The sequence below is a fragment of the Macaca nemestrina genome, chromosome 7 (genome assembly GCF_043159975.1).
Source record: "Macaca nemestrina isolate mMacNem1 chromosome 7, mMacNem.hap1, whole genome shotgun sequence".
NCBI lineage: Eukaryota > Metazoa > Chordata > Mammalia > Primates > Cercopithecidae > Macaca > Macaca nemestrina.
Window position 1 is genome coordinate 105680310 of NC_092131.1, and position 22223 is coordinate 105702532.

At 42.9% G+C, this 22223-nt stretch overlaps 1 protein-coding gene across 7 annotated transcripts in view; it reads right to left on the reverse strand.

The window, feature by feature from the left end:
* The window catches only part of LOC105488361 (AGBL carboxypeptidase 1), a 958121-nt gene extending 951298 nt beyond the window's left edge, over window positions 1-6823 (reverse strand). For 4 of the 7 annotated variants that reach the window (XM_071100735.1, XM_011752338.2, XM_071100738.1 and 1 more), the window contains exon 1: window positions 6500-6820. In XM_071100735.1, the coding sequence (XP_070956836.1) occupies window positions 6500-6550 (51 nt within the window). In that variant the 5' untranslated portion in view covers window positions 6551-6820. Of the gene's footprint in view, window positions 1-6499 lie in introns of all 7 variants that reach the window. The other 3 variants (XM_071100734.1, XM_011752339.2, XM_024794913.2) reach the window with 3 other exon arrangements.
* Between the last annotated feature and the right edge of the window lie 15400 nt (window positions 6824-22223).

A 22223-nucleotide genomic window follows, 5' to 3' on the forward strand; every position in this document is an offset into this window, starting at 1 on the left:
TATTGAGCACATACCCTTTGCCATTCTGTTTTCTTTCATGCCCTCTATTATATTCATTCTTTTATTCCTAGCTCTTGACCTTGACTGCTCCCTTGTCTCATATCACCTTTTTCTCTAACAAGAACCTGATTTGCAGATCTACGACTTTGAAGGAACCACTTGCTCAGTGAAAAAGCACAGACCCCACAAACTCTCCACTTTCTTTATTTCAGGCCTGGAAAAAGGAGATGGGGCTCACACCCAGGAGGATGCATTTCCATACACCCATTTCTGAAATATGAAGATGTGCCCAGTCTGTTTGATTCATAGCTGCCTATTCCACAATTGCAGATACAGTAATTGATAAGCCAGACCAAGTTCTCTTCCCCAACTCCCAGGGCTGGAACTGGGGCTGTGTTTGGTCCTCATGAGATCAGTTCCAGTTTTAGAAACTGAGTAAATTGTGGAGTAAATATTGCCAAGTGATGGATTTCTGCTGTGGGTGTGGGTCTCTGTTGGCCATTTGTCTCTGCATATCACCAGCAAAGCACCTCATTGCATTGCATTTCCAATTACACCTCAAAGCCCCACTGGCCCCCTGTCCTTCACCCTCTGCCCTGCAGAGGTGGGTGCTCAGGGAGACAGATCCAAAATCTGGGCTCAGAAGATGGAAATGCCAACTGCTCTCAATTTGAGAGTGGGATGAGACTTTTTGACTCAACTCTGGTTAATTCAGTCATGCTGTCAGAGCTGCTTTGATGCAAGGACATCTGAATGCTGCCCCTAAAATCACAAATTAAAAACAACAACAACAAAAATCAAATGTTGTAGAACAGTTCTCCTGCCCCAATCTCCAAGCCTCAGTTCATTCCAACCCTTCCTCCTAGGGTTAGAGAGAGGCTCAGGATGAGTTGAGATACAAGGATGAGGTAAGTGACAGGAGGGGCTGAAGGTTGGGACTAAGAGTTGGAAACAGGCATAGGAAGAAGTCCAGTGACAAAAGCCTGGTCAGGAATGGGGAATTAGGACAGATCACATTACATGATAAGAAAAAACAGTGCTGCAGTCATGTTGAATGTTCCAGAAGAGCTCTGCAATTATCATCTTGGTTGAATGTCTTGCAACTCTACCACTCACATGCAGGGATAGACAGCCATTACCAAGGGCATGGTTGGACCTGAAGCTTACCACTCAAGATCCTCCAGCATTTGGTCAAACTTCCATCTCCATCTCATTTCTTCCCCCTCATGAACTGTCATTTTAAATCAAACTCCATGCCATGACAAATCCGCACCCCCCAACACACTGACAGAGGGAAGATCACTAGGCACCCTCCTTATCCTGGTAAATGTACCTCCCCCTGTTGAAATCAGACCCATTTTCCAAGGCCTTGCCTGAATCTCTATTCAGGAGAGGTTTCTTCCCCCAACTTCCATAAAATTTTATTTTGATGTTTACCTTTACCACGGCATTCATCGTGTGCAAACTTGCTTTATGAATAATTTTCTTTCTTCCTCCTAGCTCCTACACTGCATTTTCATGAGGGCAGTGACTGTATTTCATTACAGTAAGTGTTCCTACTTATTGGGCATGTACCAATATGCTTACTTCTTCTCATAAATTTTCTCTAAACTAATAAAAAATCTCTAAGTAGGAGTTATAATTCTCATTTTTACACATCTCTTCTAGCACATAGAAAGCTATGGCTAGTTGGATGGATGGATGGATAAAATGAATGGGTAGATGAGTGAATACATGGATGAATAGATGGATATTGAAAACATCCAATTGACCCAAATCCAAAATATTACCTTCCTTCATCAGGAGTTCTTTACTCCCACACCAAATTGGGATGTGGAAGATGATATCAGTTCTAAATAGGCCTTCCTCTATTGTAGAAAATTCATTTCCCCCCAACCTTCAGATTTAGTCAGATGAAGGTAATACCCTCAAAATAAAGAATAAGTGAATATTCCGTAGGTTGCTTAAGCAACGCAAACCAGTGAAAAGGCTGTAGGGGAACAAAACTTGCCTCACATCTCTTATCTCAGGATTTACTAAGTCTCTGTCCTTAAGCCTTGAGCAGCTTATCCTTTCCTTAACCATCAGTATCCTCATCTATAAGACAGGAGAACAACCACATCTTCCTCACAGGTGGCAGAGAGACGAAAGTTAGGTAGTGGAGGTAAAAGCCTGGCACAAGTGGACCCTTAATAATTATTCATTTTCTCCAATCTCTAATTCCAAGAAATGTAAGAAGCTGTGAAAGTAATAAGGTCTTGAAAAACAAAACACCAAATAAAGGCTTCTCCCCACCTAAAGCTCAGCATACGCCTACACACCGTCATCATCCCTTCCCTACCCAGGTTGATTGTCACAAAGCCATTCCTTAGGCAGTGACAGAAGTAATTTCTTGCCAGTTTTGTTTCTTGTCCATTTGGCCCTTATCCTCATAGGGCTTCCTCTTTCTTTGTTTCTACTAATGCTTGAAATTAAGACAGTTTTCAGTTTGTTTCTATGTTTGAGTTGTGGTTGAAGCAGGCATCTCCAACAAACCCAGAAAGCCTCAAACTTCCTAGGGAACCTTGGAAAGTCTACACAGTGTTTGCTATCTAAAAGAAAATTCTACTCTTGATTGTCCAAATCCTTCTGTTTAACTCCAAGGAAAAAGCTCAGCTTCCGTTCCACCTGCCCCAATGGATACAATAGATGGATGTTCCCATGTCCTCTATGAAGAGTTCTACAAGGGAAAATTTCAAACACATATTTTGGAAGCAAAACTCCCAAGTGCCATGAATGAAACCTATCAGTTGTCATTTTTCTACCCTTCTTCTATTTGTAGCCCAGAAGCTAAAAATCACCTGTTATCTTGGAAATAATCCCTGGCGGATTAAGTTCAAGGGGGAAAAGCGGACTGGTAACCCCAGCTGAGGTTATCTAAGTTCCATGGCTTACTCGAGACAGGAAGCCCCACATCCTGCAGCCTCATTCATAATCCATAATAGATGTTCTTGGATCCCAAGTTGAGAAAAGAAGTTAACTGCACATTTTGGCAAAGATGCAGACCAGGGTTTGATCTAGCAGCTATCACATAAAATAATAAAGTACAAATGGAAATGGTAAAAATGTGCCCATATCACAGCGCAGAATGTGCCAAAGCTGACCGAATAATTTTACATTTTTCATGTTTCAATAAAGGTACTTAACTGGCATTTTGTGGGACCCTGCTGGGTGAGAGCCTGTGGCATCAGAGCTGGCAAGGAGCCCACATCCTGCAACCCTGGCAGTTCCCCATCTTCTCCATTAGCTCAAACCACATGGAGAGATGAGAGCAGGACAAATGAGACACCTCTTTTTTTTCCCAAGTATATTGGAGTCCACCCAGGAAAAAAGCAAGGCAGGTTGATGAAAAGTGTAGGCAAGTGTTCCCAGCCTCTCCACTGCATACTCAACTAGGGAAATCATAAAACCACAGTCATTCAAACAGCCGTTTAGAGTTCACAAGCGCTTTTCAAATGTATTCTCTTAATCCTCACAGAAAGTGCTGAGGAACTTATTTTTATGGTCCTTCTTTTACAGATTACATAAATGGAGGCTCAGAGAGGTCGAGGAACTTTCATGAGGATGAACAGGCTAGTAAGTGCCAGGAAAGGGATTGGATCCAGTCCTTTCTCTGCCTCTCGCACCTGTGCTGTGGGCTGCCTGCCTCCCGCTTCACCCAGACCCACATCAGTCAGTCTGATTTTCTGCCTCACATCCACACTGTAAAGGCCAGGAAGTTGGAACATGTCTGGGTAGAAATCTGATTCTCAGACCTTCAGGACCGAGATAAAGAAGCTGTTTTTAAATTGTGGTAAGGAAAACCACTTACCCCTTCCTCATATGTGCAGGAAAAGGTTAACGCAGAAAACTGATGTTTCTTAGTGGCCTGTTTTATGCCCCTAAAGAGTCAGAAATGGTGATATGCTCAAGTAGGTAGACTTCCACAAACATAGCATGGGGATATTCTGTTATGCTTGTGTTTGCCTTTTCTGTCCCTCTGATCTCTTTCTTCCTTCCCTTGGCAACCTTTTGGGGTACTCCTAAAAGACATGGGAACTGAGACCTAAGCTGACATTTGGTCCTAACCTATTCACTGGTTTTCCCAAAGATTTAAGAGCCAAGTCAAAGCCTTCCGTCTGTCACCTTGTGCACAAGGAGAGACAGACTGGTTTGAATTGGTAAGATCTTTGGGATCCCCAAGCGAGACAGGTTCAGTTAACCCTTTCTCGGAAACAATGTGGGCTCGCCTAGTTCAAGTCCATGGGGAGAAGAGTGGGGACAGGACATCAAATCCATCATGAAAGATTATTCCACAGAATATATGTTCTAGGTTCTCTTTTTTAAAAAGTGTTTCAGAGTTCTGACTTCTACCGTAGAGACAGAAACAGGGCTCATGGAAGCACTCGGCATGGGCCAGGCCAGGAACCCAGGTCAATTCTAAACCAAACTCTGATCAACTGAGGTGTATACAGGAAGCATGCTCCTGTTATCATAATGTTCTGCTTAATTGGGAACTAAGTAGAGTCTAGTGAACATAATTAAATCTTTCTTTGATAATTGAGAATCTTGCAGTGCCCTGGGGTGATCATGCTAAACATCAATTATCAATTCTCACTGGTGGGAATACAAGCAATTGAGTTCAACCTGAAGTGACTTTGAGGCCAACTACAGGACATTCATTTTTACTGAACCCCTATTACCAACTTATTATTTTCCCTCTTTCCTAGACAGCTAGTACAAGGAAAATTCTGTCCATGAGACATTTTCAGTTGTTAGAATCACAGTTAATCAAGATCTCCATATAACTATTCAGAAATTAGAAGGGCTCTCAGAATGTCAGCTTATTGTACCTGGTTATTAAATCAAATAAATCTAGCCAGATACAAATAAATCCTTGGATTTATTTTGCAAATTTGAGGTCCACTCCTGCCTCCAACACCCCTGGCCAGATACATTTCACCTTGCACGAATCAGATAGAATGAGTCAAAGGACGCCAAGTCAACTGAATATCGAAGTCCCAGTTCCCCTACTAAGTAACCATATGACATCAAGGAGCCTATTTCACTTCTGAGATTCCGTTTCCTTATCTGCACACCTGAAGGTTGGATTTATTGGTTCTTAAACTTTCAGGAATACAAATCTTATTAAGAATCAGAGAAAAATGGCCAGGTATGGTGGCTCACGCCTGTAATCCCAGAATTTTGGGAGACTGAGGTGGAAGGATTACCTGAGGTCAGGAGTTCGAGACCAGTCTGGCTAACATGGCGAAACCCCATCTCTACTAAAAATACAAAACATTAGCCAGGCGTGGTGGTGGGAGCCTATAATCCCAGCTACTTGGGAGGCAGAAGCAGGAGAATTGCTTGAACCCGGGAGGCAAAGGTTGCAGTGAGTCGAGATCACACCATTGCACTCCAGCCTGGGTGACAGAGTGAGACGCTCTCTCAAAAAAGACAAAACAAACAAAAAGAATCAGAGGAAAATTAGGAACATTTTTCCCAACAGGGAAAAAGGAAAATACGTACAAAATGTTTATATTCTAAACAGGGGCATGGGGTCATGGACCCCCACAAGCCCATCATCTTGCGACCCTTTCCATGAACTTCGGGCTTAAACTCCTGGGGTAGAAGACCCTTGGGCCTTTTTCAACGCTGGCATCCTCTGAATCCAGCTAATCACAAGCATAGAGAGTAGTGGTTCTCAGCCTTAAATCTACATGGAGACCCCCGGGGAGTTTTCAAACTCTAATGCTCAGATCCATCCCAAGACCAGTTAAATCCATATCTTTGGGGGTGGGTCCCAAGCATGAGTATTTTTTGACCCTCTCCAGGTGATTCTAACATGCAGACAAGTTTGCAAACCACTGCTCTAGAACAAGAATTCTGAAAATTAGGAATGAATAGCATACCCCAGGGAGAAGGCAGTTTCCCAGGCTACTGCCCTACATGATTCAAACACCTGCTATTCAGATCCTGCCTGGGAAAATGCACTGATAGTCAGCATCTCAGGCCATTCTGATGTAACTAAAATTTGGGAGCCCAGTAAGACAGCCATTTAGCAGGAGAAGCCCAGAAGGGTCCTCTCCTCATCCACCCTGTCCTCCCAGACAGCTCTGCATGCTCTCAGCAGGTCTCCAGCCTTGTTCAGGAAGAGCTTCAACAGGTCTCCTTCATTTGCCAAACAGGCTTTTTCTCCACCTTTCCCATTTCTAGCAAACTTGGATCTTTTACCCAGAGCCTCTGACCCCACCAGGATCAATAATTTAAGCAGAACAATCATCAACATTGTCGTGTTTAATATTTGAACTCCACAGCATCACTTAGGTCAGCTTCAAGGTGAGAGCCGACTCCTGTTCTGTTGCTGTTAGCAAACCGGGCCAGTGATTGCCAGAGGGGACTGTGTGCAGAGCTCCCAAGCAGGCCAGCCCAGGCAAAGACCCAGCCCGCCAGATTCTGCACCCACACTACCCTTTCCTACCTGAAGTGTGTGCAGCAGGACTTGTAGCCCACTAGCTTCTTGTTCGGCCATCCTTTCCTCGGGTCCTAGGGAACCGCTGCCTGTGGCCAGATCCAGGCTGGTGAGGTGGCGGCTGCCAAGCTGACCTCGCTGCCCGCCTCGCAGGAGACGGCTGCACGGAGGCCTCAGCTGCACATGCTGCTGAGTGTGAAGTCAGTGCGGTGCAACCCTAGACCTCGGCACAGGCGTGAATACCCCCTGACTCCCACTGTGGGGATTAGGTGAGCCCCGGCTGTGGGGAGGGCTGAGCATTTGGGTGCAGGGGTGGGGAGGGCACCAGCATGAGTCACTCACCCACCTCCAGGCCCATGCAGGAGCAGAGCGCAGGAGAAGCCACCCTGGATGGCTGACAGGCATTCCCAGCTGACCTGGTCAGACTCCCTCTAGAGGCTCGCTCAGCCCGCCCCGCTACCCCACCCCACCTCTTTATTTTGGTCTGTTGCCGGCTCCCGGGTAACAGGAGACCCAAGAGTGCTTGCACAACTGTGGCAGTTCAGGCCACAGAAGCCCAGGGCCCCCTGAGGTCCCAGGCTTAGACACAGGAGCTCTGGCTGAAAAGGAAAATAACTATTCTGGACATTTTTTATGGATCACGTCCCTTACATAATCTTTTAATTTTTACAGTAACCTTATAGAGGTGGATACTATTATGACTACCCCTGTTTTACAAGCAAGAAAACTGAGGCACTGAAATATTAGGCCACAAGAACACAGAGCTTAGGATTGCATGCCAGGCCTCAAACAGGCAAGTTGGCACCAGAGCACAAGCACTACCCAGTGCACCATCCTGCCTCTTGCTGCTGCAAACACTTCAGTCAAAGTAATGGAGGGCTGAGAGCCCTGTCCTCAGCCTCAGGGACAGCAGACACCTGGGGTGAGTTTCCTTCAGACCAGTGTAGAATCCATGATCTCTTTCTGTGTTTTCTGCTGGGGATGTGTGAGTAGAGTTTTAGTGACTAGCTTCTCCTCCTCCCTATATCAATACCCTTCAATGCTGGCTTCTCAAAGTATGGTGCTGGGGAGTCACCTGGAAGCTTGTGAGGCCCCTCCCCAGAGCTACTGTGTCTGAAGCTGCATTTAAACCAGATCCCTGGGGGATTTAGAGCTGGTTAACAAAATGACCAAAGGATGAAAGTTTGGAAATCTCCAGTTTCATCTATATTGATTACATTGCCTGCGTGATCAACAATTCTGACAATGTTTGACCCGATAAACTAGTACCCAGCAAGCTCAAAGCACAGCTTTGCTGTGTTGAAAGCATGCTTTCTTGTGTGAAATTGGACAGCTGAGCTCAGTGGAGATTCTGACTGAGAGCACAGCCAGGTATTACAGAAGAGCCTCAGTCACTGGGGGAGTGAGCTCCCAGCCAACACCCCCATGCAGAGTTTAGGGAGATTCTGTGAGCATCAAAAGCATTCATCAGGCAGATACCAAGCACATTGGGGTGACTGAAGAAAGTTCGCATTTCCAGATCCTGCTTGGCCTAAGTGTTCTGAAGTCCCAGAGTCAGAGGTCAGGCCTGGCCAAACCCTCAATTCAAGGGCAAATTCATGTAGTTCCTGCCCTCAAGAAATTTCCACTTAATGGCTTTAAATATGAAGGCCTCCCATCTTGGGAAATGACTATAAGCGCTCACATTTATGAAGCTTGCGGGGTGGGGTTGACCCCGTCTACCCCCATCCCCCTTTCTCTACATCTGGTGCCAGGAGGGTAAAAATAAAGGTTCCCCATGGATTTCTACAGGAGGGTGATGCTTTTCAGGGCATGTGCTCTCTGATCCCCTAAGGCCCAGGGTGAAGGGAAGACAGAACTGTCTCATGTGACTGTCTTAAGGGGAGATGATTTCATGGTTGTCAACTAGAGGATAAAGAAAAGAGATGGAAGAAAAAAACAAAACCATTTTCCCAACATAGACCTAAAAAACATAAAGATAAAAAGTAGTGAGAAGTCATAAAAATGACCTCAGAGGAAAGAACTAAAGATTTTGCAGGCACACTCCCTGATGTTAGAATTGAAGCAAAATTGTCTCCATTTTGAAGAGTGTCTTGGTTCAGCTTCCTGGAATTGCATAGGGCGGAGGTGAGATTAAAACCCTATAGGTAAGGGGATTGCTCTCTTCTACTTAATGACACCTTTCCCCCCCCGCAGTGCCAGGAACCTGGTTTCCAGTAAACCCCTTGTGAGATAAGGTAAGGAGTGAGCTCCCTCTCTCTCTGGTGACACATCTGCTTCCCATGCCCAGCTTGGCTGCTCTCCCCTCCGTCCTCTGGAAAGTTACTGCCCATTTGGCCATGTGGATACACGTGGATGCCAGATAAGGAACAAAGTGCTGGTTTTCACCCTCTAATTTTTCTAACAAAACTAGGATGCAGGCCAGCTTATTGTCAGCCCTCCACCACACCTTCAGCACGCTCCTCCCTTGTGCCTCAACAGAGCCCTGTGGAGACCACAGCAGCTCTGTTTCCCTGCCTAGCAGAACCCTCTTCACTCTCACAGTTAGGGAAAGCCTCAGAGGTGCCCCCACCTGAACTCCCCCCTCCCGAATTCTATCTTAATGACAGCCCGTTCTGTTAGTGGACTGATTACTTTAGCCTTGAGTGATGGACCAGATCCTACAGGATGAAATATAATGGAGCCAAGAGTGGAAATTCCCTCCCCCAGATCTTCACTACCACCTGACAAAAATAAGGTTGGGAGGCTTGGCTAAACACTACTAAATGTGAAAAAAACTTGGGGGTTTATCCAGAGGTGAGACCAGGATGAGTTTTCAGCACAACCCCATATCCCCAAAGCATCTTTTCAGTCTAATGTCATAAATGGGTGACAGGCTAAAGTATAAATGGGTGACAGCAGGGAATTATGCTCTTCCCTAGTTAACATGTGGATTTTAGCAGGGACTTTCCTGAAAGGCAGGCGAGTGTGGAGTCTGCCTGGGCAATACAGTATCCTACCCAGGGTAGACTGGAGTGAGTGGTCCTTAAACCACATGGGACAGGCAAGAGGGGTTGGTCGGTGCCTAGGACAGGCCACGGGGGAGGAGGCTTCTTTGTGAAGCAGAGAGAGGACTTCCTACTCGTTTTACATAGTATCTTCTGAAGAAAAAATAAGGAGTTTAGGGAAGCTAGAGAGAAGATTCAAGCAGAAGTTCAGAGAGATCTTAGACCTCTGGCTTTAAAGAAAGATACATTTAATGTAATCCAGAGATTCCTGTTGCAATTCAGGCATTCCCCCAGACCACCTTCCAGTTTAGTGATTTGCTAGGACTCCCAGAACTCAGAAAAACCACTGTACTCATGGTTATAGATTATTACAGTGAAATGATACAGATCCATATAAGCAAAAGGACAGAGGCACATAGAGCAGAGTCCAGGAGAGACCATACATGAGCTTCCAGTTTTCCTTCCCCTGTAGAGTTATGCAGCCAGCACTCCGAGCAACAATGTGTGCATCACACACAGGGTATTGCCAACCATGGAAGCTCACTGAAGCCCTGGTGTCCAGGGTTTTATTGGGAGTTGATCATGTAGACATGAAAGGCCTTAGTCTCTATCCCTGCCAGAGGTCAAACTTAGACTTTGTTGCCCAGGGCCCCCAGGTAAACAAAGACAGTCATGAGGCAGGACATTCCAAGGATTTAGAGATTAGCTCCCAGGAGCTAGACAACAAACCTTCCTCTAGGCAAGATTAATCCTTTGCTGCACACCTGCCCTCTTATCCCATCATCTCAGACACAAGACTCTGGTATCTTATGAATAAGACAGAGAAACAAGTACGGGCCTCTATAATTAGAAGGATTCAATAGTGAGCAGAATGCCAGACTCAAGAGTAGTAATTAATAAATTGACACTGACATAGAGGGTTTTCTAACAGCATTTAGAGTATTCAGTACCCTTGTTCTTTCCTATTCAACATTTTTATCAATGACTTGGGTGAAAATAAAGGCTACATGCTCATCAGATTTTCAGATGACACCCAGTTAAGAAAGATAAAAGTATGTCAGATGACCGAGTTGGAATCCAAAAAGATTTCAACAGCCTTGAGTAATGGACCAGATCCTACAGGATGAAATATAATACAGCCAAGAGTGGAAATTCCCTCCCCCAGGTCTTCATTACCACCTGACAAAAATAAGATTGGGAGACTTGGCTAAACACTACTGAATGTGAAAAAAACTTGGGGGTTTATCCAGAGGTGAGACCAATATGAGTTTTCAGCATGACCCCATATCCCCAAAGCATCTTTTCAATCTAATGTCATCACCTTTAAAAGGGGGATAAATGTTGCATCTGTAACCAAAATAGCAGTGAGGCTGAACTGAGATTTTTCCAATGAGAGGAAAGGGTCCCTGGAAGACAAATTCTCCAAAGATTTTTTTTTTTTTTTTTTTGAGACAGAGTCTCATTCTGTCACCTAGACTGGAGTGCAGTGGTGTAATCTCGGCTCACCGCAACCTCCGTCTCCTGGGTTCAAGTGATTCTCCTGCCTCAACCTCCTTAGTAGCTGGAATTACAGGAGTGCACCACTATGCCTGGCTAAGTTTTGTATTTTTAGTAGAGCTGGGGTTTCACCATGTTGACCAGGCTGGTCTCAAACTCCTGACCTCAGGTGATCTGCCCAGTTCAGCCTCCCAAAGTGCTGGGATTACAGGTGTGAGCCACAGTACCCGGCCCATAGATTTAAATTCACAAATGGCAAACAGGATTTCTTTCCTGAGAGTTGAAGAGAAAGGGTAGGCAGCAGGAGAGCATGCCCTGCCATAAGGATGGGAGCACAACTTCCAGGAGTCTTAGCCATGCCTTGAAGGATGCAGTGACTTAGTGCCCAAGAGTGCAGGTACCACAGGCAGAAGAGGCAACATGAAAGCAGGGAGTTCCTCTACTACTGTACCTGGAACCAGCCCCCTCCACTCTAAACACAGAACACCTGGTTTCAAGCTTTTGCTCTGAAAAAGTCTATTACTCTATTAGACTTGGAAAAGTCACATAGTCTACTAGCTATGTGACTTGGAGTCAAGTTACCTAAGCTCTCTGTGACTCTGTTTTCTCATCTCTTAAATGGGGGGATAATGCTTACCTCATAGGGTTGCTAAGAGGATTAATTTGAGCAGCTCTTACAATGTTTTCAGCACAGTGCTTGTCATCTGAAAAGCACTCAATAAATGCAGTTGATATTGATATTATTGTGATTATTATTACATTACAGATTTGATACGTACTAAAAAAATTGGTGAGAGGATTAAATGAGCAAATGCATGTAGAAGTGACTAATGGAAGTTGATGACAGGGTGGTAAATTATTGAGCAGTGATACCCCAGACTCCTCCTAAATAAGAGGGTACTGGGTGAGGGAAGTGACTTGACTTGACATCCATATTTCTGCCCAGCAAGGAGTAGGTTTGGAGTTCTGATGATTGTTCCCAAGCATCTCTCAGATGAATTGACCACAAGGCCTGTGCAACTGAAGTTGCCACAGAGGGCCTGCTGATATACCAGACAAAGCAAAGACAACGCAGATAAGAGCTCAGCCTCTTTCAGGCTAGAGAGACAGAGAGCAACATACTGACCCACCATGGCCAGAGGCCTGTGCAGCAAGCTGAAGGGAAGCTAAACCTGCAGCAAGGATGGGTTGACCAACACCAGGGATTTTGCCCTTTGAAAAAGAACTAACTTGAGACTTAAAGTGAGAGATCTGAAACAGCTTAGTCATCTCCACCACAGTGAGATCTTGTAACAAGAGCAACATAGGACACAACAGAGGGGCAGAAAAAGCATCTCCAGGCAATACCAGAATCGAGACTGCTCTCCCAACTGCACTGGTTAGGAGGAACTACCTTCTCATGGGGTGCCCCATGATCTTACTGTTTGTATCACCACAAATTCACATACTGAAATCATAATCCCCAATATGATGGTATTAGGGGGTGTGGCCTTTGGGAGGTAGTCAGGGCATGAATGTGGAGTCCTCATGAATGGCATTAGTGTCCTTATAAAACGGTCCTTATATATAAAGAGCCATATATTAAGATTAGTGCCCTTATGAGCCTTGCTCCTCTCACCACCTGAGGATACAGCTATAAAGAGCCATCTGTGAACCAGGAAACAGGCCCTTAACCAGACACTGAATTGTAGGCTTCCCAGCCTCTGGAACTGTAAAAATAAATTTATTTTGATTATGAGCCATTCAGCTTAATGTATGTTCTTTTAGCAGACCAAATGGACTAAGACAAGGAGGAATTGAATCTACTCTATTCTCTTTATAGTGTTACATTAGCTATGTTTTTTAAATTGTATGTTGTTCTCAAATGAAAGTGAATGTACTCATTTTTTACTAGCAGATAGACTCAAAGAACAATTCAAATATTTTTATATCTGGATGACTTTGTATCTGGTTATTCCATTCTGGGGCCGAGTGTACAAAATAGGTGAACAACCATTCTTGCTGAATGTTACAATTTCTGGCATAAATTTGGGGCCCAATAATAATAGGAAGGCTTCCCTTGGCATTGGAAGAGCATTCTTGACCACCACTCCCCCAGCTTAATTATCAGTCTTAGTCATCCTTGTCAAAGATTCAGAAAGCTCATAACACTACCTTTTCTTATCTATAAATCCTGATCTATTAAACAGGTGTCCAGGTGATAACCTATTCTCCTTCACTGTCTTGGAGGGTTTTTCTCCTCCTCCTGGTTGATGTGAAGCAAAGCCCACATCCTTCAGGACCTATGGAAAGTGGTAGAATGCAAGTCACACAAAGGGGAATGCCTAGAACAGTGAGGGGAGGTTTCAGTGGCAGCTGATTTATCCTTCTTCTCTCAGTAGTGCCCACCTGCCCCCACCCAACCACACACCATCACCACCCAAACTTCCTACCCCTTTGACCTCTAGTGTGCAGTGATGAGGGTTATAATTAGGATGAGTTCACACAAGAAGAAGATTGTGTGATGCTGTGGTCTCACAAGGAGTTTCTTGTGAACTATGGAAGGCTTGCTTTCAAATGCAAACTTTTTAGACGGGATCAAGGACCATATTGCTTGTTTATATGTAAATTGCATTTTCTGATAGAAAAATATAATAAAGCATTTTTTAAAAACCTTTCAAACTTTTCACACAGACATAAGTTATTCCAGAATCCCACAAAGGTATTATTACCACAAAAGGGATCACTGGTCCCAGGAAGAAATACATATTAGCATTCCAGGACCAACAGGTTCCTATGCCTGCTATGAAGTGACAGACCAACACACTGAGAGAGCCAGGTGTGCAGCAGAGGAAGAGTCGAATGATCACAGGGCAGATGGGTGAGGAGATGTGAGGAGGACCTCAAATCTGTCTCCCTGAGGAGTTCTGGGCTGAGGTTTCTAAGAGGATCATGGAGGGTGAGGGACTGGAAAATTAGGGGCATTGATTGGTTTGGGTAAGGGGGAAGAAATCATCAGGATGTGGAATGAAACCTTCTTTGACGAGTCAGTTCCTTGTGGGGTCTTTCAGACCAGCTGGCATCAGTAGTTTCACTGATACGCACGACCAGAAAGAATATCTCAAAGGGAAAACTTAATGTTTCACAACAATTAAGTTGTTATCTACAGAGAACTTAAGGAGAACTATCATCTTGTGTCAGGATTTCTATGACTCTAGGATGGCAGGCAGCAAACAACTATAAGGAAGCAAGTCAGAGAGAATAAGCTGAGCTAGTAAATGCTGAGTGTACTGCAAGTTTTGTTTATTTTCATTTCTCCCCATCCCGTCTTTCCTGATAAATTCTATAATGTTTATAGAAATGGTTTCATTAGTTTAATTGAATTATTTCTATCAGAGAATACCAGAAGGGTAATTGGCTCTGGACTAGTCTCTATTGTTTATCTATTTCTTTACTTCATTAATATCTGCTCTTTATTATGTCCTTTCTACTTATTCTGGATTTAAGTTGTTTCTATCTTTCTAACTTCTTAAGGCACAAATTTAGATTACCAATCTTGAATTTTTCTTCTCTTCTAATGTAAGCGTATAAAGCTATAAATTTCCCTGTATGTACTGCCTTTGCTAAGTCCCACAACTTTTCATGTGTATTCATTATCATTTAGCTGAAAATATCTTCTTATGTTTGACACACTGGGTATTTAAACACGTGTTTTGTAAATATGCAGATATTGGGACCTTGCCAGATGTCTTGGTCCATTCTGTGCTGCTTTAAAGGAATGCCTGAAGCTGGGAAATTTATAAAGAAAAGAGGTTTATTTGGCTCATGGTACTAAAGGCTGTACAAGAAGCATGGCACCAGCATTTGCTTCTGGTGAGGGCTTCAGGCTGTTTCCACTTATGGTGAAAGGCAAAGAGGAGCCAGTGTATGTAGAGACCATGTGGTAAGATAAGAGAGATAGGGGAGGTGCCAGGCTCTTTTTAACAACCAGCTCTCACAGGAACTAGTAGAGTGAGAACTCACTCACTCCCCTACTTCAGGGAGGGCATTGATCCATTTATGAGGGATCCACCCCCATGACCCCAACACCTCCCACTACACCCCATCTCCAAACACTACCACACTGGGGATTAAATTTCAACATGAGATTTGGAAGGATCAAACTTCCAAACTATGGCACCAGAGTTCCCTTCACTAATTTTCAGTTTGATTCCATTATGGACAAAGAACATATTCTAAATATTGGAAGACTTCTGTCATTTGAAATTTACCGAGACTTCATTTTTGACCCAGCATATAGTTAAAGAAAATTAAATGTGTATATAACAAAGAATGTATGTTCTGCAGCTGCTGGATGTAACATACTATAATTGTCAATCATATCAAAGCAGTTGCAATGGATTAGATGTTTGTGTCCCTCCAAAATTTGCATTGAAATCTTAATCCCTAATATGATGGCATTAGGAGGTGGGGCCTTTGGGACGTGATTAGGCCATGAAGGCAGAGCTTCCATGAATGGAATGAGGGCTCTTATAGAAGAGAGCCCAGTTATCTCCCTCAATCCTTTTTCATATAGACACAGTAAGAAGATAGCTGTCTATGAAGCAGGAAGAGGGCCACCACAAGAGAATGACTCTCCCAAAACCTTGATCTTGGACCTACTGGCCTTCAGAACTATGAGTAATAAGTATTTGTTATTTAAGCTCTACAGTCCATGGGGCATTTTTTGTTACAGCAACCTGAATGGACTAAGATAGTGGTTGACAGCCTTGTTGAGATCTTCTGTCTTATGATTATGGGATTTGTCTCTCTCTCCCTTTACTTCTGTCAGTTTAGGCTTCATGTATTTTAAGCTCTGTTATTAGGCAAATACACGTTTACAATTTCTATGTCCTGCTAAAGAATTAAAACTTTTATCGTAATGAAGTGTCCCTCTTTGTCTTTGGTAATACTTTTGTCTTACAGCGTATTTTGTCTGATGTTAATATAGTCACTCCAACTTTATTATGCTTATGGTTTACATGCTACATCTTTTTGTAGCCTTTACTTTCCATTTATCTGTGTCTTACACTTAGTCATTTCTTATACAGGGAATATAGTGGAGTCTTACTTTTTAATCCAGTCTGACCATCTCTGCCATTTAACTAGAGTGTTCAATATAATTATGTTTAATGTAATTACTGATATGATTGGTTTTGAGTCTGTCATTTTGCTGTTTGTCTCATTTGCTTTTAGTTTTTCTCCTCCTCCTTCTTGCCTTCTTTTGGGTTCATCAAATACTTTTTAATATTCAATTTTAATTCTACTATTGGCTTTTCAACTCCATCTCTATGCATTATATTTTAATGTTTGCTCAAAGGATTACATTATGCATCTTTGACTTATTGCAGTCTAGTTGAAGTTTATATAATACCATTTTATGTAAAACTATAATAACCATGCAACAGAATAGCATTATTTGCCTTCCCCTGTCTGTATTTTTGATATTGTTGTTGTATTTATTATATCTATGTTTGTTATAAACCTCACACTATATTAATTTGGAAAAAAATTATATAATCTTTTATATCTTGTTACATGGTTACCATTCCCAGTACTTGTCATTCCTTCCTGTTGATCTGAGTTTCTATCAAGAATCACTTTTCTTCTGCTTGAAAACTTTTCTTTAGCATTTCTTGAATTTGTGATCTACTGGCAATAAATCCTCTCAATTTTTACTTACTGACAAATGTGTTCATTTTGCCATCATTTTTGAAGGAAATAGAAAATCCTGAGATTCTGAATTGACAGGTTTTTTTTTCTTCAAGCACTTAAAGATGTCATTCTGTGCCTTCTTGTTTCCACTATTTTCATTTATTTATTTTTGAGATGGAGTCTCACTCTGTTGCCCAGGCTGGAGTGCAGTGGTGCGATCTCGGCTCACCGCAACCTCTACCTCCTGGCTTCAAATAATTCTCCTGCCTCAGTCCCCTGAGTAGCTAGGATTACAGGTGCCCACCACCACACCAGCTAATTTTTTATGTTTAATAGAGGCAGGGTTTCGCCATGTTGGCCAGGCTGGTCTTGAACTCCTTACCTCAGGTGATCTGCCAGCCTCAGCCTCCTAAAGTGCTGGTATTACAGATGTGAGCCACTGTCAGTTTATGCTATTTTTAAAGAGAAGTTAGTCATGATATGTATTAATGTTCTCAGTATGTGATGCATCCTTTTGCTCTTGCTGCTTTCAACAATTTTTCTTTCCCTTTGACTTTGCAGTGCCTGTGATTTTATTTATTTTATTATTTATTTTTTTATCCTGCTTGTGTTTAGTGAGTTCCTTGGCCTGTAAATTTGTGTTTTTCACCAAATGTTGAACATTTTTACCCTTTATTTTTTCAATAAATTTTCTCCATTTTTTAAGCCTTTTTTTCATCTATTCTTCAGATTGGACAATTTCTATTAATTTGACAAGTATACTTATCTGTCATCTCCCATGTGATATTAAACTCACCTAGTAATTTTTTAATTTCAAATATTTTAATTTTCAATTATACAATACCCATTGGCTTTTTTTTTAATACTTTCCACTTCACTGCTGATATTACACATCTGTTTATTCATGATGATTATACTTTTCTTTAAATTCTTGACCATGTTTTAAATAGATGCTTTATAGTAGAGTCTATTGATTCCACTATCTTAGTTTCTATTGACTGCTTTTTCTTTTGACTATGGAATATAGTTTTCTGTTTCTATACATGTCTGAATTCTTTTTATTGATTGCAAGACATTGTGAGTGAGACATTGTAGAGATTAAAGATTCTGTTATTAGAAGAGCACTTGGGTATCATACAGTCCATCTTTCTACATTTATAAATTATAAAAGAGAATCAATCCATAGGGAGAAGGAAATTTACCAAATGCTCAGTTAGTATAACTCACTGTAGCAGAACTGAAACTATAATTAAATTTCCAACCCTTAGTTCAGTGTTTTCCCAACTTTCCAACTTACTTTTTTTTTCAATACTTTTTCCAAACTTACTCCATGGGAATAATATTTTCTCCTTTAAAGGAGGGAATGCTGATCCCATTCCTGATTATTGTGCCTGAAGATCACTTTTTCACTCTTCTAGATCTAGGGATGCCACTACTGTTGCTGTTGACAATGATATCTGAGACCACTGGACACCTACTGCTTGCCAAGTACTATGTTTACACTATTATGTTTCAGTGACCATGCAGGAATTGTACTTACTTATCTCATGCTAAACCATGTCTTTCTCTTTTGGCAGTTTACCATACACCACTTTGTCTACCATCAGAATTAAATACTCATTTTTTTATGTGTCCAAAGCACATACATGTATAGCAAAGTACTCATTATAATATATTACAATTGTTAATTCACGTGGATATCTCTGACATTAGGCTCTAAGTCTTCCAAGGGCCTGTGGAGCCTTCTAGGTCCATAACTCCCAGCATAGCACCAGGCACATATGTTGGGTTTCAGTTGCCTCCAATGAAAGAGGAAAGCCCCATCTCTGGCCTAGTATACATGCCAATATTGCCAGCCTTGTCAGCAAGTGGCAGCTCAGAGGTCATCCTATCCTTGGCCCTATGAGGGATAGGGCCAACTCTACTCAGCATTCACTCAGGGCTTTGTTGCCATGGACACCCGACAAAGTTCTTCAGGGAAAGCCAAGACAATCGCCACCCTCCCACCCAGGCTGTTTCCATCCATGGCCAGACCTGCAGTGCTGACAGTTGTAGAACGTCCATCAGACCCTTGCAGCTGGGCCAGCCCAGAGGCTCATGGGTTCTGCGCCCTAAGGCTGAAGTATCAGGTCACAAACAAGCTGGAACCAAGGGCTCCTCAGGACAGGCTGCCCAGAGTAGGGAGGAGGAGGAATAGAGATATCAGCCATCAGGGCTGCCAGTCCAGATGCTTCTTTCTGCTTCAATGAAGGCTGAAGGGACTGCAAGCCAGAACTACAGGAACCAAATGCCAAGCTGAACAGGGGCAGGGCTTCACTGGGGAGGGGCTATGAGGGCAAGGCCACGCTCTAACATCTGACACCTTCATTTAGTCAGTCGCTCCATAAAAATGTGTTAATCATAGTTCTATAGTAAGGAGTATGCACAAGACCATAGCATAGGAGCTAAGACAAAATCTCTACATCAGGAAACCCAGGTTCATATCCAGGCTCTACTAATTCTAGTTGTATGACTTTTAAAAAGTTACATAAATTCTCTGTGCCTCAGTTTCTCATCACTAAAGCAGGAATAGTAACATGAAGACTTGTAAAGATTGAGCAATACACTTAAAATGTATAGCCCAGTGTCTATCATATAATAAGTGCTCAATAAATGCTAGTAGTTAGTATCATCAGGCCCTAGGATGGCATCAAAGAGACTATAATAAGAAAATATAGTTCCCTTGCCCTCAGAAAACCCTTAGAGTAGTGAAAGAGATTGACTTTCATGTACCCTTTTCCAGTGTGACTTGATGCTACCAACTGCAATGTGGTAGCCCTAAAGAGAAAGCAACTTCTCCTCCCTAAAGAAGTTGGGGAAATCTTCCCAAAGAGTGTGGTCATTACACTAGACTCTGAGAACTCCAGGCTTAAGAGAGCAGAGAGGCAATCAAGGTAGAAGTAGGAGTGTGTGACAGGTATACCTGCATAAAAGAGTTTGGGTTGCTTGTTATAAAAAAGGGTTGGTGTGGTATACAAGTATTAGAGCACTCATGATGAAGCTGTAAAGGAAACTCTGGCCAAATAAAATAGTTTTATTTTCTGTGATGTGGAGTGGGAGCCCAGCGAAAGTATGTAAGCAGGGAAGGGACATACGTAGAGGACATTTTCATGTTAAAATGTTTTCTCTCTCCATGAAGATGTGAGCCTTCCACAACTCCACATGCAGGGTAGGATATGGCAAATCCATCTCTTTCTCCCCTCATTCACACTAGGCTGTGAATAACTAACAAAGCAGGATGCAGTGCTTCACCAGGAGAACTTACAATTTACTAGGACACAATTGATGAAATCTAGGGCATCATCCAGGGAAGGAAGGATTTTGAGATTCAAGGGACTTCCCCAAATCCCCTCCCCATCTCTCCTCTTTTTGGGCGGATGTCTAGTAAGTTCATGACAATTGGAGGCTCTCTTTAGCAGTTAAACAGTTGATCAACAACTTCGAATCAATCTATCTGGGAATACTCAGTATTTTGTGAACCTATAAGACACTCTGGATTTCCCTTATGTGATGTTACGACCAACTGCTTCCACTGAGCTATCTGCCTTGCCACAGTTCAGAGAGGAAACACCATTACGCACAGCCTAGCTGTTGGGTAAGTAGAAAGCAAGATCCATGGAAAAGGCAGTGTTTTGTCCCCTTCTTAGTTTGTATCTCACACTTCATCCAGTGGGACCTTTTCTTTTCTCTCCCACATCTCGTTTTACAAATACATGATGATCAGATGTTAGCCATGAACAATGGCGACCAGTTCAGGTAACTAAATTCAGTCAAGAATAACTTCAAAGAAGCATTTGAAATTTAAGTCTTCTATCTTCTATCAATTTAACAAAACATATCAGTTTATTTTATAATAGAAGATTATTAAATACCTGAAAGCAGGCAGAGATATTTCAAAGGTAGGGAGGACCAGCTCTCCCTAAGCTTGGGATGGCTTAGGATGTATCTCCAGGGTGACTTGAAATTCGACATGATTTAACCCTTTAATGATACTTGGGAATGTAATTCATAAGGAATGGTATGATGGACAGCCTCCTGCCACCAGGATCCCCACCTCCTGGTGTTCATGCCTTTGTGTAATTCCCACTCCTTGAGGGTTAGCGGGACCTAGGACTTACTTCTTCTAACCAATAGCATATGGCATGGGTGTGGATGTCACTCCTGTGATTCCACTGCATTGCACGAGATGCCACCTTGATACACACTCACTCTAGAGACTCTCCTTGCTAGCTTGATGAAATAAGCAGCCATGCTGGGAAAGCACATGTGGTAAGGAGATGTGGGCACCTCCAGAGGCCTGCCAGCAAGAAGCAAAAGCCTGGCATACAGCCCCAAGCCTGCCCCTGCCCCATGTCCCTTGCTACTATGCTACTGCTGGAGAATTTTATTTTTTTCTGATATAGGATCTCTTTCTATAGCCCAGGCTGTAATGCAGTGGCTCAATTACAGCTCACTGCAGCCTTAATCTCCTGGACTCAAGTGATCCTCCCACCTCAGCCTCCCAAGTAGCTGGAACCACACACACCACCAAACCTAGCTAATTATTTGTAATTTATTTTTTGTACAGACAGAATCTCACTGTGTTGCCCAGGCTGGTCTCAAACTCCTGGACTCAAATGATCCACTAGCTTCAGCCTCCTGAAGTGCTGGGATTACGGGCTTCAGCCACTATGCACAGCCAGAGGAGGATTAGACTGAAGCCTTTCAGAGAAAGCCATCATCATGAACAAAGCTTGCAGCCCAGCTGCTCTCCCTTCTGTACCCCTCCTTTCCTTCCTGCCCCCCACCCTCCAGCAATCTCCCCATCCGCACAGGAATCCCAGGGAAATCATCCACATGCCTGCACATCATTCACACTCAAAAATAAGGAAGCAAAAGAGAAAAACTGCAAAATCTGATCTGGCTGGTTGAAACTGATTCTCATTACAGTGATTTACATGAATAGGAGCTCAAATTTGCATACCATTAAGTGTTTAAGATTAACTTGTGCAAGTTTTATTTGATTTCAGCCTTCAATTCTCCACGGAAGCTGAGCCTCCATGGTTTTCTCCTCCAAGTAACAGAGCTTTAAAACAAAAATTAAAAGAACTGCCACGTCTAACAGATTTCTTCTGATTCCCTAGTTCACTTTGGGGGAGGGGAGCCCAGTTGCATTTGGGACGCTCCCTCAACACTGAAATGGCAACTGGTGCAAAGATCAATACTCACATAGAAGCTTCTTTGAATAGGAAATAGAATATTAACAGTAAGCTCTGCAGAGCTCAAAGAAAGAGTTTTCAGAATACTCATACCGCCTGCCAGAACCAGAAGAAAAGTGGTTTCAGGGGTCCGTCATTTTCCACAAGCAGAAAGAATTTAATGTTCACTTTAAAGACAGGAAGAACCCTGCCTCTAGGATTAGGCTACACCTGTCCACCAGACTTGCAGTGCCAAAACCTGGATGGGTGTGTCTCATCGGCCAGCTCCTATAAAATCTAATAGCAGGACTTTACATAAGGACCAAGAGTGGCACCGAATATGTCCTCACCCTGGAAAAT